Source organism: Phaseolus vulgaris, chromosome 4, assembly GCF_051622355.1.
Source record: "Phaseolus vulgaris cultivar YP4 chromosome 4, ASM5162235v1, whole genome shotgun sequence".
Lineage (NCBI taxonomy): Eukaryota > Viridiplantae > Streptophyta > Magnoliopsida > Fabales > Fabaceae > Phaseolus > Phaseolus vulgaris.
This window is the reverse complement of record NC_143501.1, coordinates 5249078-5265794: the sequence shown is the minus strand read 5'-3', so window position 1 is coordinate 5265794 and position 16717 is coordinate 5249078. Positions and strand designations below refer to the sequence as shown.

At 34.2% G+C, this 16717-nt stretch overlaps 1 protein-coding gene, 1 long non-coding RNA gene and 1 pseudogene across 2 annotated transcripts; 2 read left to right on the top strand and 1 right to left on the bottom strand.

Annotated features, from left to right (window-relative positions):
* The first annotated feature begins 650 nt into the window (after nt 1-650).
* LOC137838956 (small nucleolar RNA R71) lies at nt 651-756 on the top strand (annotated as a pseudogene).
* An 8743-nt stretch (nt 757-9499) lies between these two features.
* Nucleotides 9500-10008, top strand: LOC150027840 (uncharacterized). Its single transcript, XR_016520651.1, has 2 exons — nt 9500-9536; nt 9695-10008. It is a non-coding gene; the product is annotated as an uncharacterized LOC150027840 (long non-coding RNA).
* A 3073-nt stretch (nt 10009-13081) lies between these two features.
* LOC150027839 (heat shock protein 90-1-like) lies at nt 13082-14172 on the bottom strand. The gene is made up of 4 exons (XM_090301532.1): nt 14052-14172; nt 13834-13971; nt 13529-13728; nt 13082-13462 (listed from the first exon to the last, which is right to left on the bottom strand). The coding sequence occupies exons 1-4, from the start codon at nt 14170-14172 to the stop codon at nt 13211-13213; spliced, it is 711 nt and encodes a 236-aa protein (XP_090157658.1). The 3' UTR covers nt 13082-13210.
* Between the last annotated feature and the right edge of the window lie 2545 nt (nt 14173-16717).

The window sequence follows — 16717 nt, the reverse complement described above, 5'->3', positions numbered from 1 at the left end:
CTATCTCATCTTTTTCTTCTTTTTCAGCCACTACATTATCGCAATGCTCTTTTGAATTGGTTTGCCTATTGACTGAAAACTGGCCACTTTGTTCCTCCACAATTTGTGCAATTTGTTTGGTCAGCTGTCTCATCTGGATCTCTATACTCCTAATCATGGCCATGCTATTGTCCTGCACTCTCACAATATTGTCATGTGCACTCACAATCTTTGTCAGAGCGTCTTCAACTTTATTCATTCTTTCAAGCATGGATGGATCCTCAACTTCAGGTGAATTGTTATGATAAAAACAGTGACCATTAGGATGAACACCTCCACAAAAATCACACCTGATTGACTGACTTTGGCTTTGAGATGAATGAACAACATATAATTGTTGGGGCAATTTAGCCATTTGTGCAGTTAGTTGCTCAATCTGCTGTGTCAGAATCTTATTTTTAGCCAAGAGTGCATTTTCTAACAACCCTTTATTCTGAAGATCTTGTCCATCATGTTGGGCTTTATAATCAGTTGATGCCAATGCATCAATAATTATTGTCGCTTGTTCTACATCAAGGGCCATCATTGTGCCACCAGCTGCAGCATCTAGGAGCATCTTTATGTCAGATCTGAGACCATTCAGGAATATGCTCAATTGAGCAATATCTTCAAACCCATGATTTGGGCATTTTCTCAATATCATCTTAAATCTTTCGCATGTATCACAAAAGATTTCATTTGCTCCTTGTCTGAACATAGAGATTTCAGACTTTGCTTTGATGTAGCGAGAAATTGGAAAAAATCTTTGCAAAAATTTTTCCTCTACATCCTTCCAGATAGTGAGACTCTAATTTGGAAGTGATTTGAGCCATTCCTTAGCCTTTCCTGCCAATGAAAAAGAAAACAAGCGCATATAAACATTTTCAAGATCACCTGATTGAAAACCCATTGTTCCTACCAATTCATAAAATGTATCCAAATGTGAATATGGATCCTCATGTTACCTTTCACACAAGCATCACAAAGCCTGTTGTCCTGAAATTTAATGTTAGGCAAACCAGAAACTAAATCTTTAGATTTCAATTTATTCAAGTGATTTGTGTGTATGTGAGCTAACCTCCTGTGCCACAACCAAGACTCATCACTTCTGGACAGCAAACACTCATTTGAAGAGTTAGTTTCCATGATATTCAACAGACAAATGTTATTCACTCTCTTACCAGTAAACAGTACCTTACTAGATGAATTACTTGAGATTGTGCAGCCATTTGACTCAAAATTCACTTTGTATCCTTTGTCACAAAGCTGACTTATGCTGAGAAGACTATGCTTGAGTCCTTCTACATACAACACGTTCTCAATGGTTGTTGAGTTCCCTATTCCAACAGTGCCTCTGCCCAAAATCCTCCCTCGGTTATTATCACCATAGGTTACATGTCCTTCTGCTTTGAGCTTCAAGCTGGTAAACTTTGTAAGATCTCCAGTCATATGCTGGGAACAGCCACTATCCAAGTACCACTGATTTTTCTTGCTGCCAATCTGCAAAACAAAATAAAAATGATACAAATGGTACCCTTTTCAGTATAGGGTCCAGCACAGATTAAAACCTTCTCTTTGGTAGCCATTTTGCTAAGTTCTCAGGCACAAGATGTTTTCTAGCAATGCAAGACCTAGATGTATGACCAGATTTCATGCAGTAAAAACAGGTTACATGAGATGCCTTTTTGCCACTGTTAAAAGCTGAAAAAACTGATTTTGCTGGAACAAAAAAACTTGAAAGCTTTTTGACATTGGTTACATTTCCAGGGGTATAACCAAGTCCATTCTTATTGAAAACAGCATTCTGTGATCCAAGGAGAGACTCAAGGTTTTCTCTTCCCTTGGTGAAATTGGAAAGGGTTTTCAGCAAATACTCCACTTGTTTTTCCAATTTTTTGCAGTTTTCACAGGATTTAATAGAGGCATGCAAGCAAGTTAGTTCAAGGCTTACCAAATCTGTTTTGGCTTTATGCAATTCTTCCATAAGTGTTTTTACTTTAGGTGCAAGCACATTATTTACCTTTTGCAACTTATTGCATATTACAGCTAGCCTATTGGCTTCATCATGTGTTTCCTTGAAGGCAGCAAGCAAATCATCATAGTTATCAGAATCAACAGAAAAATTACTTACTGAATCAGAGTTTGACTCCTCATCCTTCATCATGAAGCACAAATTGTTCTCCTCATCTTCTGTTGAAGAACTGCTAGTTGAGGATGCTTCATTTTCCTCCCATGAGATGTAGGCTCTTCTTCCCTTGTTCCTTTCAAATTTCTTGCTGGCAGATTTGTCCCTTGTTTGATTGTCTCGACAATCTGTTTTGATATGCCCTGTTTTGCCACATCCAAAGCAAGTATATTTAGAGGAATTTGAATCATTGGGTTTAAGATACCTTCTTTTCTGCTGGTTCCTATTTTTGCTTTTCTTCCTCAGGAATTTGCTGAATCTTTTTGTAAGAAGGCTGATTGTATCATCATCTTCAGCATCTACTTTTTCTTCCTTGATCTCTTTTAGTTCAGTTGCTTTTAGTGCAAGACCTTTGGGTTTTCTCTCTGTTGTTTCCTACTCTTTAAGTCTTTTAAGCTCTAGCTCATGCTCCATCAGCTTTCCAAACAGTGCAGCAGTTCCCAACTTTGACAGATCACGGCTTTCAGAGATAGCTGTCACCTTTGGTTGCCAGCTTCTGTCGAGGCACTTCAATATCTTTATGTTGAGTTCCTCTCTGTCAAATTCTTTTCCCAAGCCAGTGAGGTGATTCACAATATGGGTGAATCTTTTCTGCACATCAGCAATGCTCTCCTCGGGTTGCGTTCTGAACAGTTCATATTCTTGGATGAGCGCATGTTTCCTTGACCTTTTCACATCTTCAGTACCCTCATGAAAATAACCTTAGAGTAGAAGTGATATATTTTAAATGATACCTGAATATTTTATTATTAAAATGAAAATGACATATAAATAGAAAATTCAGTTATCCAGGTTTCATTTTAAAATAACCACCATCTCTCTAAAAGTTTCCCTTTTTCTTTCTCTCCCTTCTCTCTAAGATTCTGACCTCCTCGTTCATCTGTTTGACGATCAGAGTACGCCATTAGACTCCTGGCAGCAAAGACTACAAGATTGCCCGATCAAAATCCTAAATAGAGTAAGTTCATTTTTTGCCCTTTTCTTTGAGTCAAATTTTGAACTTGATAGGTTGTCTACATGAGTTTTACATGTGACTCTTTTAGCTTTAGGGTTAATCTCTGTTAACTCAAGGTCCTAATTATATAGTTAGATTTTGATTAGGACTTTGTGGTGCAGGTTAATTACCTTTAAGCTTTTGGGTAGATTTGGAGCTCTTAGTGAGCATCAACTAAAGTTCAGGTAAGGGAAGCTAGTCTTATTATTTTCAATAAAACCCTAGGTTAGAAGATTCTGGATGTGGAGGTGACGTGGTCACCAATTCTAATTGTTTTTGCTTGCAGGATTGTCTCTCTTGAAGAGTAAAGTAATATATTGACTGGAATGGTTGATTTTGAATCTGTTATGGGAATAATTTGTTGAAACTGTTTGTGATTGAGAATTGAAAGTGTTTGAATGATAATATAAATGAGTTGAACTATTCTTTTTGAATATTTTGGTTGAATTACTTAAGTGAGATGTTTGATGAGAAGTGGTTGTGTGATTTCAGACGATGATTGATTTAAAGAGCATATATTTTGAATTAATTATGTGTTTTAAGTAAAGTTTGAGATATATTTGGATTGTTTAGAAAGTATATATATATGAAGTGATTGAGTGGTGCATTGATATGTTAAATGATGTATGAGGTTAAAGTGTGATCAAGACGTAGTATTTTCAGGAAAGGAAATACCATGTTGAGATTGTTATTAGGGTGTATTGATTTGTGAGTGTCCTGTGAATGAGACGATCCTGACTCTACTGATATAATGGAATCAAATAGATGAAGTTATTCAGTTGGTGAGAGTCGAAGGAGGTCCATTTGGCTGATTCTGAGGTTTGAAAGAACTGATCAGAGCATATCAAATGGATTTACCCTGTCATATGAAGATGATGAGATGATGAGATATTGAGATAATTATGTGCATGGCTGTGTGGGTTTCACAGCAGTAGTATGACAGGTGCAGGTCTCTGGATGCTAATTTCATTACACGAGTCTTCCGGAAGTAGAGTCAAGTGTCTATGTGTTGTGAGTCAGTAAAAGTCTGACATATGAAAGATGAATTTTATGAATGTAATAGACACTTGATGGTTTGAGAAATCATATGAGAATTGATGAATTATGCTTATTAATTTGAAATTTAAATTATATCAAAACTTTTTATATAGATAGTTTACCCTGTTATTTGTTTGTGTTTGTTTCTTTATCTGTGATGATCGTGTTTTACATGGGAGCAGATGAGATTTCAGGTGATAGAGCTCCTTAGTGAACAGCTGGACAATGAGATAGTTTTATTTGAATGTTTTGTTTTGTTGTTAAAATTTTAGATGTATATATATTAAATCCCTATGAAAAGGGATATTTCTTTTGAGATACACGTATGAGAAAGTAGTATATGTTATTTGTAATTAGATATTGCTTGTTTTACTTTTATTACATTATATATGGGAAAAATTAAGGATGTTACATTATGGTATCAGAGTTGTTCGAACCTTAGGAGACCTAAGGGTTATGGGATTGTTTATGTGTGCTTTAGTTAGTTTGTTAGTAAAACTACATAGTTATGATTTTTTAGATTCATCCTAAATCTTTCTTTTTTGTTGTATAGCATGGCTCCTAGACCTCCTACCCCTCCCCAACCTTCTTCTGAGATGAACCAGATTGCCAGGGCTATTGAGATGATGACAAATGCTATCCAACAACAGAATATGGCAATGGCTCAGAATCACCAGGCAGCAATGCATCATTCAGAGACTGCTAGATCTGGTGCAACAGCTTCCCATGTCAGTCAGTCTCAGAAGCAGATGGGACTGACAGAGTTCGTGAGACACAACCCACCTAAGTTCACTGGGAATGCCACTCCTGACCAAGCAGACCAATGGATAAGAGATTTAGAGAAGATCTTTAGGGCAACCTCCTGCCCTGAGGATAAGAAATTGGTATTTGCTACATATTTATTGTCTGGAGAAGCAGAGTTCTGGTGGATGGGAGCTCAACAGATGATGGAAGCCAGAGATGAAGTATTAGACTGGGAGAGTTTCAGAGTGAAGGTTTTAGAGAAATATTTTCCAGATAGTGCAAGGTTTGCAAAGGAAGCTGAATTCCTCAGGTTGGAACAGGGAGAGATGTCAGTGAATGCATATGCTACTAGGTTTGAGTACCTAGCTAGATTCTACACCCAAGCTACCTCTGAGGCTTGGAGGTGTAGGAAGTTTGAAGAAGGTCTAAAACATTAGCTGAAGAAGACTATAGCTCCTATGTGCATTAGAGAGTTTCCCGCCTTGGTGGAGAAGGCGAAGATGGTGGAGACCCTGGAAAATGGTGATTCCAGGGTGATCAGATCACACCAAGGAGGGTCTTCCAGTGGGAAGGCCAAGGTGCAGCATCAACAACATAAACCTTATGCTAGACCTCCACAACATAGGACAGGAACATCTCTCCCACAGTTTCAGCAACAACAACCATGGAGACCCACATGTTATCACTGTGCTGGAACCCATTTGAAGAAAGCTTGTCCTCAACTTTCATCAGAGAGAAAGTGTTATACTTGTCAGAAAGAAGGACATCTATCAAAAGATTGCCCTAATAGGAGGAGGATAATTCCTGGAGGTAACTTGCAGTCAGGAAGAGGAGGAGGTGGTAGACCCCAAGCAACTGGAAGGGTGTTTGCTATGTCAGGAGCTGAAGCATCTCAGTCAGGTAACTTAGTACAAGGTGTATGTTATATAGCTGGTAGATATGTGAAAGTTTTATTTGATTCTGGAGCGACACACTCTTTTGTGTCGAGTTTATGTGTAGCGGAGTTGGGTCTTCTAGTAAAGGAGTTGTCGTTTGAATTGTTGGTCTCTACACCAACATCAGGAAAAGTTTTGACCTCTACAGTTTGCTCTGAATGTCCAGTAATAGTAGAGGGACGCAGGTTCAAAATAAATTTGATCTGTCTACCTCTTCAGGACTTAGATGTTATCTTAGGGATGGATTGGCTATCTGCCAATCACATTCTCATAGATTGTGGTCAACAGAAAATAGTGTTTTCAGATTCCAAGAAGTCATATGTGATGTCTGCTTAGCAGGTGTGGTCAGAATTGAAAGAAGGATCAAAGTGTTTTGTAATCTTAACTCAGATGGAAGTTAAGAACGAAAAAGAAATGAGTAGTATACATGTGGTGAAGGATTTCATGGATGTATTTCTAGAAGAAATACCTGGATTACCTCCTAAGAGAGAAGTAGAATTCTCTATTGATTTGGTACCTGAAGCTGGGCCAGTGTCAATGGCACCTTACAGAATGGCTCCAACTGAGTTGATTGAACTAAAGAAGCAAGTTGAAGATTTGTTAGAGAAACAATTCATCAGACCAAGTGTATCTCCATGGGGAGCTCCGGTGCTTCTAGTTAAAAAAAAAGATGGAGGGTCTCGTTTGTGTGTAGATTACAGACAGTTGAATAAGTTGACCATCAAGAACAAGTATCCTCTGCCCAGAATTGATGATTTGATGGATCAGTTACATGGAGCCTCAGTGTTCTCAAAGATTGATTTGAGATCTGGATACCACCAGATTTTGGTAAAGGCTGAAGATGTTCAGAAGACAGCCTTTAGGTCTCGTTATGGACACTATGAGTATGTGGTGATGCCGTTTGGAGTAACAAATGCTCCAGCTTTGTTCATGGATTACATGAATAGAATTTTTCGTCCGTTCTTGGATAAGTTTGTTATAGTCTTTATAGATGACATACTTATTTATTCAAGGACTAAGAGAGAACATGAAGAGCATCTGAAGACAGTGTTGGAGATTTTGAGGGAGAAGAAATTATATGCTAAATTATCTAAGTGTGAGTTTTGGCTGAAGGAAGTCAACTTCTTAGGGCATGTAATATCAACTCAGGGGATCTCAGTGGATCCAGCCAAAGTGGAGGCAGTGCTTCAATGGGAACGTCCAAAGACAGTGACTGAGATAAGGAGTTTTGTGGGTCTAGCTGGCTACTATCGGAGGTTCATTGAAGATTTTTCCAGGGTAGTAGCTCCTTTGACTCAATTAACCTGCAAAGATCAACCTTTTGCTTGGACTGACAGATGTGAGGAGAGTTTCATAGAGCTGAGGAAAAGGTTAACTAGTGCTCCGGTGTTAGTGATTCCTGATACAGGAAAACCTTTTGAAGTTTACTGTGATGCTTCACATCAGGGTTTGGGTTGTGTCTTGATGCAAGAGAAAAGACCAGTTGCATATGCTTCAAGGCAACTCAAAGTTCATGAGAGAAACTATCCAACTCATGACTTAGAGTTGGCAGCTGTGGTGTTTGCTTTGAAGATTTGGAGGCATTATTTATATGGAGCTCAATTTCAGGTGTTCAGTGACCATAAAAGTTTGAAATACTTGTTTGATCAAAAAGAGTTGAATATGAGACAAACAAGATGGATGGAGTTTTTGAAGGATTATGATTTCCAACTGATGTATCATCCAGGGAAGGCTAATGTAGTTGCAGATGCTTTGAGTAGAAAGTCAGTACAGGTGTCAACCATGATGATTGAAGAACAAAAGTTGATTCAGCAATTCAGAGATCTAAATTTAGGAGTGAAATTTCATGTTGATCATATTAGTTGTAGTAAGTTAACTACAACTAATGATTTTCTTGGAATGATAAAGGAAAAGCAGTTAGAGGATCCTACTCTGAAGCGTACTATGGATTTACTAGGTACAGATCAGGCTAAAGACTTTGTGATGGGAGAAGATGAGATCTTAAGATTTAATGGCAGAATTTGCATACCTGCAAATGAAGAACTGAAGAGAATGATCCTAGAAGAGGGTCACAAGAGTTATCTTAGTCTACATCCCGGTATGAATAAGATGTACCAAGATTTGAAGGAGTCATTTTGGTGGTCAGGCATGAAGAAAGAAATAGCTCTATATGTTGCTACATGTTTAACATGTCAGGAGGCAAAGGTAGAACATCAGAGACCTGGTGGTTTGTTACAACAGTTAGATGTTCCTGAGTGGAAATGGGATAGCATTGCTATGGATTTCGTTACTCATTTACCAAGATCAGTAAGGGGACATGATGCAGTCTGGGTAATAGTTGATCGACTGACGAAGAGCGCTCATTTTCTTCCAGTTAATTTGAGAATATCTATGACTAAGTTGGCACAATTGTACATCAAAGAGATTGTAAGATTGCATGGGGTGCCTTCTAGTATTGTTTCAGATAGAGATCCTAGGTTTACTTCACGGTTTTGGCAGAGTTTACAAGATTCTTTGGGAACTAGATTGAGAATGAGCTCTGCATATCATCCTCAAACAGATGGGCAGTCTGAGAGGACGATCCAATCCTTAGAAGATCTGTTGAGGACATGTATCTTGGATCATCTGGGAAGTTGGGATGAGATGTTGCCTCTGGTGGAGTTTACTTATAATAATAGTTATCATGCCAGTATTGGGATGGCACCATATGCAGCTTTGTATGGGAGGAAATGCAGAACTCCTTTATGTTGGTATAAGGATGGTGAAACAGTTTTGGTTGGGCCAGAGTTAATTCAACAGACCACTGAGAAGGTGAAACAGATACAAGACAAAATGAAAGCTTCTCAAAGTAGGCAGAAATCATATGCAGATAAGAGGAGAAAGCCTTTGGAGTTTGCAGCTGGAGATCATGTGTTCATGAGAGTGACACCAACCAAAGGTGTAGGACGAGCTATCAAATCAAGGAAGTTATCTCCTAAGTTTGTTGGACCATATCAGATCCTAAAGAAGATAGGTCCAGTGGCTTATCTCCTCAATTAGCAAATCTGCATAATGTCTTTCACGTATCACAGCTAAGGAAGTACATCCCAGACCCTAGTCATGTGTTGGAAGTGGATAATGTGCAAATCAAGGATAACTTGTCTTTTGAAGCAAAACCAGTCAGGATTGAAGACCATCAGAGTAAACAGCTCAGAGGCAAGACCATCAGTATGGTGAAGGTGGGGTGGGATGATAAATCTGATGATTCAACTTGGGAATTAGAAGAAACCATTAGAGAAACCTATCCATATCTCTTTTCTGGTAAGTCAATTTTTGAGGACGAAAATTTGTCTTGTTAGGGAGAATGTAAGGATCTAGAAAATAACCTTAGAGTAGAAGTGATATATTTTAAATGATACCTGAATATTTTATTATTAAAATGAAAATGACATATAAATAGAAAATTCAGTTATCCAGGTTTCATTTTAAAATAACCACCATCTCTCTAAAAGTTTCCCTTTTTCTTTCTCTCCCTTCTCTCTAAGATTCTGACCTCCTCGTTCATCTGTTTGACGATCAGAGTACGCCATTAGACTCCTGGCAGCAAAGACTACAAGATTGCCCGATCAAAATCCTAAATAGAGTAAGTTCATTTTTTGCCCTTTTCTTTGAGTCAAATTTTGAACTTGATAGGTTGTCTACATGAGTTTTACATGTGACTCTTTTAGCTTTAGGGTTAATCTCTGTTAACTCAAGGTCCTAATTATATAGTTAGATTTTGATTAGGACTTTGTGGTGCAGGTTAATTACCTTTAAGCTTTTGGGTAGATTTGGAGCTCTTAGTGAGCATCAACTAAAGTTCAGGTAAGGGAAGCTAGTCTTATTATTTTCAATAAAACCCTAGGTTAGAAGATTCTGGATGTGGAGGTGACGTGGTCACCAATTCTAATTGTTTTTGCTTGCAGGATTGTCTCTCTTGAAGAGTAAAGTAATATATTGACTGGAATGGTTGATTTTGAATCTGTTATGGGAATAATTTGTTGAAACTGTTTGTGATTGAGAATTGAAAGTGTTTGAATGATAATATAAATGAGTTGAACTATTCTTTTTGAATATTTTGGTTGAATTACTTAAGTGAGATGTTTGATGAGAAGTGGTTGTGTGATTTCAGACGATGATTGATTTAAAGAGCATATATTTTGAATTAATTATGTGTTTTAAGTAAAGTTTGAGATATATTTGGATTGTTTAGAAAGTATATATATATGAAGTGATTGAGTGGTGCATTGATATGTTAAATGATGTATGTAATGAGGTTAAAGTGTGATCAAGACGTAGTATTTTCAGGAAAGGAAATACCATGTTGAGATTGTTATTAGGGTGTATTGATTTGTGAGTGTCCTGTGAATGAGACGATCCTGACTCTACTGATATAATGGAATCAAATAGATGAAGTTATTCAGTTGGTGAGAGTCGAAGGAGGTCCATTTGGCTGATTCTGAGGTTTGAAAGAACTGATCAGAGCATATCAAATGGATTTACCCTGTCATATGAAGATGATGAGATGATGAGATATTGAGATAATTATGTGCATGGCTGTGTGGGTTTCACAGCAGTAGTATGACAGGTGCAGGTCTCTGGATGCTAATTTCATTACACGAGTCTTCCGGAAGTAGAGTCAAGTGTCTATGTGTTGTGAGTCAGTAAAAGTCTGACATATGAAAGATGAATTTTATGAATGTAATAGACACTTGATGGTTTGAGAAATCATATGAGAATTGATGAATTATGCTTATTAATTTGAAATTTAAATTATATCAAAACTTTTTATATAGATAGTTTACCCTGTTATTTGTTTGTGTTTGTTTCTTTATCTGTGATGATCGTGTTTTACATGGGAGCAGATGAGATTTCAGGTGATAGAGCTCCTTAGTGAACAGCTGGACAATGAGATAGTTTTATTTGAATGTTTTGTTTTGTTGTTAAAATTTTAGATGTATATATATTAAATCCCTATGAAAAGGGATATTTCTTTTGAGATACACGTATGAGAAAGTAGTATATGTTATTTGTAATTAGATATTGCTTGTTTTACTTTTATTACATTATATATTGGAAAAATTAAGGATGTTACACCAGTCCACTCTAGAATTTTTTGTTTGTAATCCTTTCTAGAGCATTTCTTAGGTTCCGTTTTCTTGTGCTTACTTTTATTAGTATCCTTAATTTTTGCTCGTCTTTCTTGTCCTTCCATTGTTGTTTATTATATATTTTTTGATGGTGGACCATCCAAAGCCGGACTACATGATTATTCCTCTTGATTTTAGCTTCCCAAATTTTTAGCATTTATTGCTTTCTTTATTGGCTTCTGTTGGTACACCTTTTTGGTGATTTGGTGGTGCTAGAAGTGGTACATAAAGTAATGCTTTGGCTAAACCATTTTTGGGGTAACAATTTGGTCTTCAAGGCTCTATATCAAAAGGAGAAAGAAGGATCAAAGAGAAGGAAATTCATATTACTTCACTTCATGGACCAAATCATATACTTTCAGACTTTTCACCAAACACCTTATGTTCAAGCCTTGTAATTTGTTTTAGTATCATAGAATTTTTTGTGATTTTATTTTCTTGTATAATTGTATTTCTTTTTTAGTGTTTGGGAAAATGCTCGAACAGAAATCTCAATAAAATTTGTAATAATTTTTGTGCAGTAGTGTGATAATGTGTCAGTGTGCTTTAAGTGTTCATTGCACTATCACCATATGACTTGTCCAACTTTACACTTGCATTTATTTCTATGCTTTCTCTTTTCGCATTATCCCTTTCTTTTATTTTCTTTACCTTTTATGTCTTTGTGATACTTTAGGGTTTTTCCTATTCTTGTGTTTAATATACCTTTCTTTGGTCTTCAGGATCATTTGTGCATTCACACACACACTTTTATGTTTTCAAATTGTTTTGAAGTTTCTTCCGAAAACTTTTGTGTGACCTTTTTGAGGTAAACTCTGGTTAGGAAAGTCTTTGTACTTAAGTCGTTCATTGTGACTCACATCACTTTCCTGTGAGTGAATTTGGAAAATTCTCACTTTAGATTCCTTGATTAATTTCGGAAAAAAATATCTAAACTTTTGTGAAAACATTTTTGTTCAACCTAGTTCAAATTTTAAATCTTTTGTGAACTTTTGTGAAAACATTTTTATCAATACAATTTTAATTATATTATGAATGCATGTTGAATTCTATTATATAAAATGTGAAATTAAATTACGAAAACAACCTCAATTAAATATTAAAAAATATAAAATTTAAATTTCGTGCCTTCTGACAAATACCTGATTTATTTTGTATTTTTTTTTCTAGGTTTTATAAAAGGACACAAAAATCCACATGACAATTAATGTTAATCATTCAGCCTACAAACTTTTATAAATTTAAAAATAAAAAGTTAATTTAAATAAATAGATAATTCACTTCTATCTTATAAAGGACTTACTCTCTCACTTAATTAAAGAATTTTATATAACACAAACTTCAAACATTAGATCTAAACAATAACTCTTACAATTTTATAATTTCATCATCACATAGTTGACATATATTTACAGAAGACACTAAGTCATTATGTTTCAAAAAATTCCATTACAATATACTTAAAATTTAGCAGTTCTCAACTCTTTAGTTTCTACTTAAGCACAATAGGAGAAAAAGTAAGAGGAATAAAAGTAAAAGAAATAAATAATTATTATACTAATATATCTTAAAACATACATATATCCTTCATAAACCACTTATTTTGCTCCCTTATCATATCATAGATGAAGCTATAAACAAAATTTCTCTTCATTAGGTAATAACACATGCTTAAAGGTAAAAGATTATTTTTAAAGTTGAAATAGAACCAATATAAGAATGTAGACAAAAAGAGAGATCAAATGTTCAAAACAAATTTATAATTATTATCAAAGGATTTGATAATTTATCATATGTTTAATTATAATTTGAAATTGTCAACCCATTTGTACATATACAAGAGAAACCTTTAAAAAAAGTCATAAGTCACTTAGGTTATAACAACAAAAATAATTAACTTTTCATTCCTTGGATTTGAACAAGACTTTCCCTATAAATTACCATATGGAACATTATACCAAGATGTACTTTGATACCAACCTTGGTAATTTTGTGGGTACTTAACTCAAACTAAACTAGTTGACCATCCTTTGTTTTGAAGAGTATATTTCCCATACTCCTTGCTCCAATAGGTGTTCCAATGCTAGGTAAAGGATAAAAAATGAAGAGTTTCTTCCATGTTTCTTTCTTAAGAGATTTCAAATCTCTTGAGAGATTTCAAAGGAAGTTTGAAGAGAATCGAGACTATGAGATCATTAGGTAAGTGATTTCCAAGCTTCTCATCCACAAATTTGTTCTTCATCTCTTGCTTATTCAAACAAGAGTTAATGAGTTGCAAATAGTCTTTGGTGTTTTCACTCCAAATGTAGATAGGATAGGTAATGTGTTGGCAGTGTTTGTTAACCAGATTCTTGATGGTGGCCTCTTCTATGTACTCCAACTAAAAGAAAAAATGAGTTAGAAAAATTAAATAACAAAAAAATTGGGGATGGGTTAATATAGATACCTGATCGTCCTTGAGAAAGAGGGTGATTTTGGTTCCCCTTGAAATTTTTTTGGCACTAATGTCCCTAGTGACAATTAAGGATCCATGGAGTTGAGATTCCCAATTATATTGATCAAGGTCATTATACTTAGAGGTGACGATAACCTTGTGAGCAACTAAATAAGCTGAGTAGAATCCAACATCCAAATTATTGACCAAATCTAAAACAAACAGACGAAACTACAATTAATAACCATTAAATACAAATGAAAATAATTTAATAACCAATAAATAGGAATGAAAATAAAACATTGTGACCTTCCTACCATATTTGGTCATGCCAACACCATTATCGATGATAGAAAGTGTTTTCTTAGCCTTGTGAGGTATCAATCTAATCATCAATTCATCATCTAAAATTCTCATGTCTGCGAGTCTCTCAAATCGAATTTTATTTAGAGCATGTGAAGGCATACATTGATTGATAACAATTCTGTATAAGAAATGTACAAATATAAAATCAAACTTGAAAGAGAACTTACATCAAAAGCATTATTGATAAGTTCACGAAGGAAGATTTCATTGTTCGAATAGAAAGTCTTCTTCATCAGGCTCAACACTGAACTCATTTTACCTTCCAATACCAATGCGTCATCATTCACCATTGCAATTGCTTTGTGATAATAACGAACTAGATTGAATCAATTCAACATAACGACATTATCAATAACCATATTTTATATGCATTACCACGTCCACAAAATAAAACCACTTAATACAAAATCATCATCCACACACGTGTATAAAAGTAAAACACTATTTCTAATACTTTTTTAATATCTTTTGTAAAATATTTAAAATTCATTATGATAAATCAATAATTATATTAACTAAAATATTATGAAATATATTAAGATAAAAAGATAACATTTTAATCAATTATTAATTAATATATTTAATAATATTTTAATTATTGTAATTATTGATTTTAATGAATTTTAAAAAAATTACAAAAGATATTAAAAAAATATTAAAAATAGTGTCTTAGTTTTATACACGTGTATGTATAGATATAACTAGTTAACATTATAATTTAAATTAATTATAAGTTAATTATAAATTAATAAAATTTAGCAACTATTTAATTAATATAATTACAATTTAAGTCATACGTTAATTTGATTTGAATTTGCTTAAGTTCTTTTATATTAATATTCGTGGTGAAAAATTTCGTCATCCTCTTCCTGTTAAATGAGAGTTTCCTTCACCATGTTGGGTTAAAATTAATACTGATGATCTTGTTAGGGGTTCTCTTGGTCTTGCTACATGTGGTGGTATTTTTCATGGGAGTATAGGGGAGTTTATTGGTGGTTTCTCTTCTTTCATTGATATTAAAATTGCATTGCTAGTCGAGTTTTATGGAGTTATACATGCCATTAAAGAAGCTAAAACGATGGGTTTTACTTGTTTATGGCTTGAATGTGATTCTGCCTTGGTTTGTGCTGCATTTACTGCTAGGACTAATGTTCCTCGGATTCTTCGTAATAGGTGGAACAATTGTCTTAATTACTGTGAGAAAACCAGGTCATGTGCCTAATCTTCCAAGTCCCATCAGACGGTCTTAAACTAGTACATCATCTATCGGTTTTAATGATAATAAACATTATATATGACTTATTTGTATAATTTTGAATGTATTATCTGAACATTTTAACATGACTTTTCTGATAGTTGAAGAATTTATAAGACCATCCAATGATATTTCCAAGTCTCATGACATAAGGTCTAATAGAACTTAAGTCTTCATAATTTGAATTTAGATAATAATAAAGAAATAACAATAAAATAATTTCTAGATAAATATGAAGTGTTTAAAATATCATCTTCAACTATGAAAAAAATAGGGAAAACATAATAAGAGAGTGTTAAATTGTATTTTAAAAACTTTTTGTAGATTCTTGCAAGTATGCCTGATGATAAACAATTAGAAGATAGTTTTGTGCTTGAAAGACAAAGTATAAAAAACTTTTGATATACTCAAACGAAGAATTTCTCCTTCTTCAGTTATTGCAAAAATAAAAAATACAATTTTAGCCGGATAAGGAAGGAAGAGATTATTCAGATACTTTTCTAGGAATTCGTTGGAAAACACAAACTATGTCTAATTCACAATCAACAAATTAAGTTCTAGTATGTAGACTAATGCTGCAATTTACAAAATTGAGTATTCTTTTGATTTGAAGGGAAAAACCATGAGAAAGCGCCTTGAGTGTAAAATTGTTCTTCCTGGTTTAAAATACAACTTGTTGTTTTACAGATTAATCAATTATTTTTTTACTTGTTGGTTTTGTTATCAACAATTTAATTTGTTAACTGAAAAGATAATCTGTTTAATATGTTTAATCTTGGTGACTTAAATTGATATCAAGAACTGCTGCTATTCAAGAATAATCTGATAAAATTTTCTATAAGTGAATATATTGAAATTCTGTAAACAATTTAGTGTTTTCCCTATTGTGGTATTCTGTTAAGGAAATTTCAATAAGTTATTTCATAAAATAACCAGTTTTTTTTCAGTCAAGATTGAATAATTTGATCTTTGCGAAAATTAGTCTAAGTACAATTCACCCAACCCCGCTCTTGAACTTAGACTCCTATAAAAGTCAACAGGTTAAACTAAATCAAACATGCGTCAATCTAATTCAACCGAATTTTATCAGAAAACATGTGTCTATTGATGTATTCAGTACGCCATTTGTAAAATTAAAAGGTTAGAATAAAATTAGACAAAATTCTATGATACTAAAACAAATTAAAAGGTTTGAATATAAGGTGTTTGGTGAAAAGTCTGAAAGTATATAATTTCGTCATTGAAGTGAAGTAATATGAATTTCCTATAAAATTACACAAAGTTCTATGATACTAAAACAAATTACAAGGCTTGAACATAAGGTGTTTGGTGAAAAGTCTCAAAACATATTATTTGGTCCTTGCAACAATCTATGCCACTCCACTCTAGAATTTTTTGTTTGTAATCTTTTCTATAGCATTTCTTTAGGTTCCTTTTTCTTATTGTTAAGATATTTAATTTTATATTTTAAATTATTGGGCTTTGTTTGTTTGGCCCAACTTTCCTCTTCTGTTTCAGCTAGGTCTTAATCTTTTTCTTATATATACACCATGTATTTTACTATCTAATATACAAGTGAA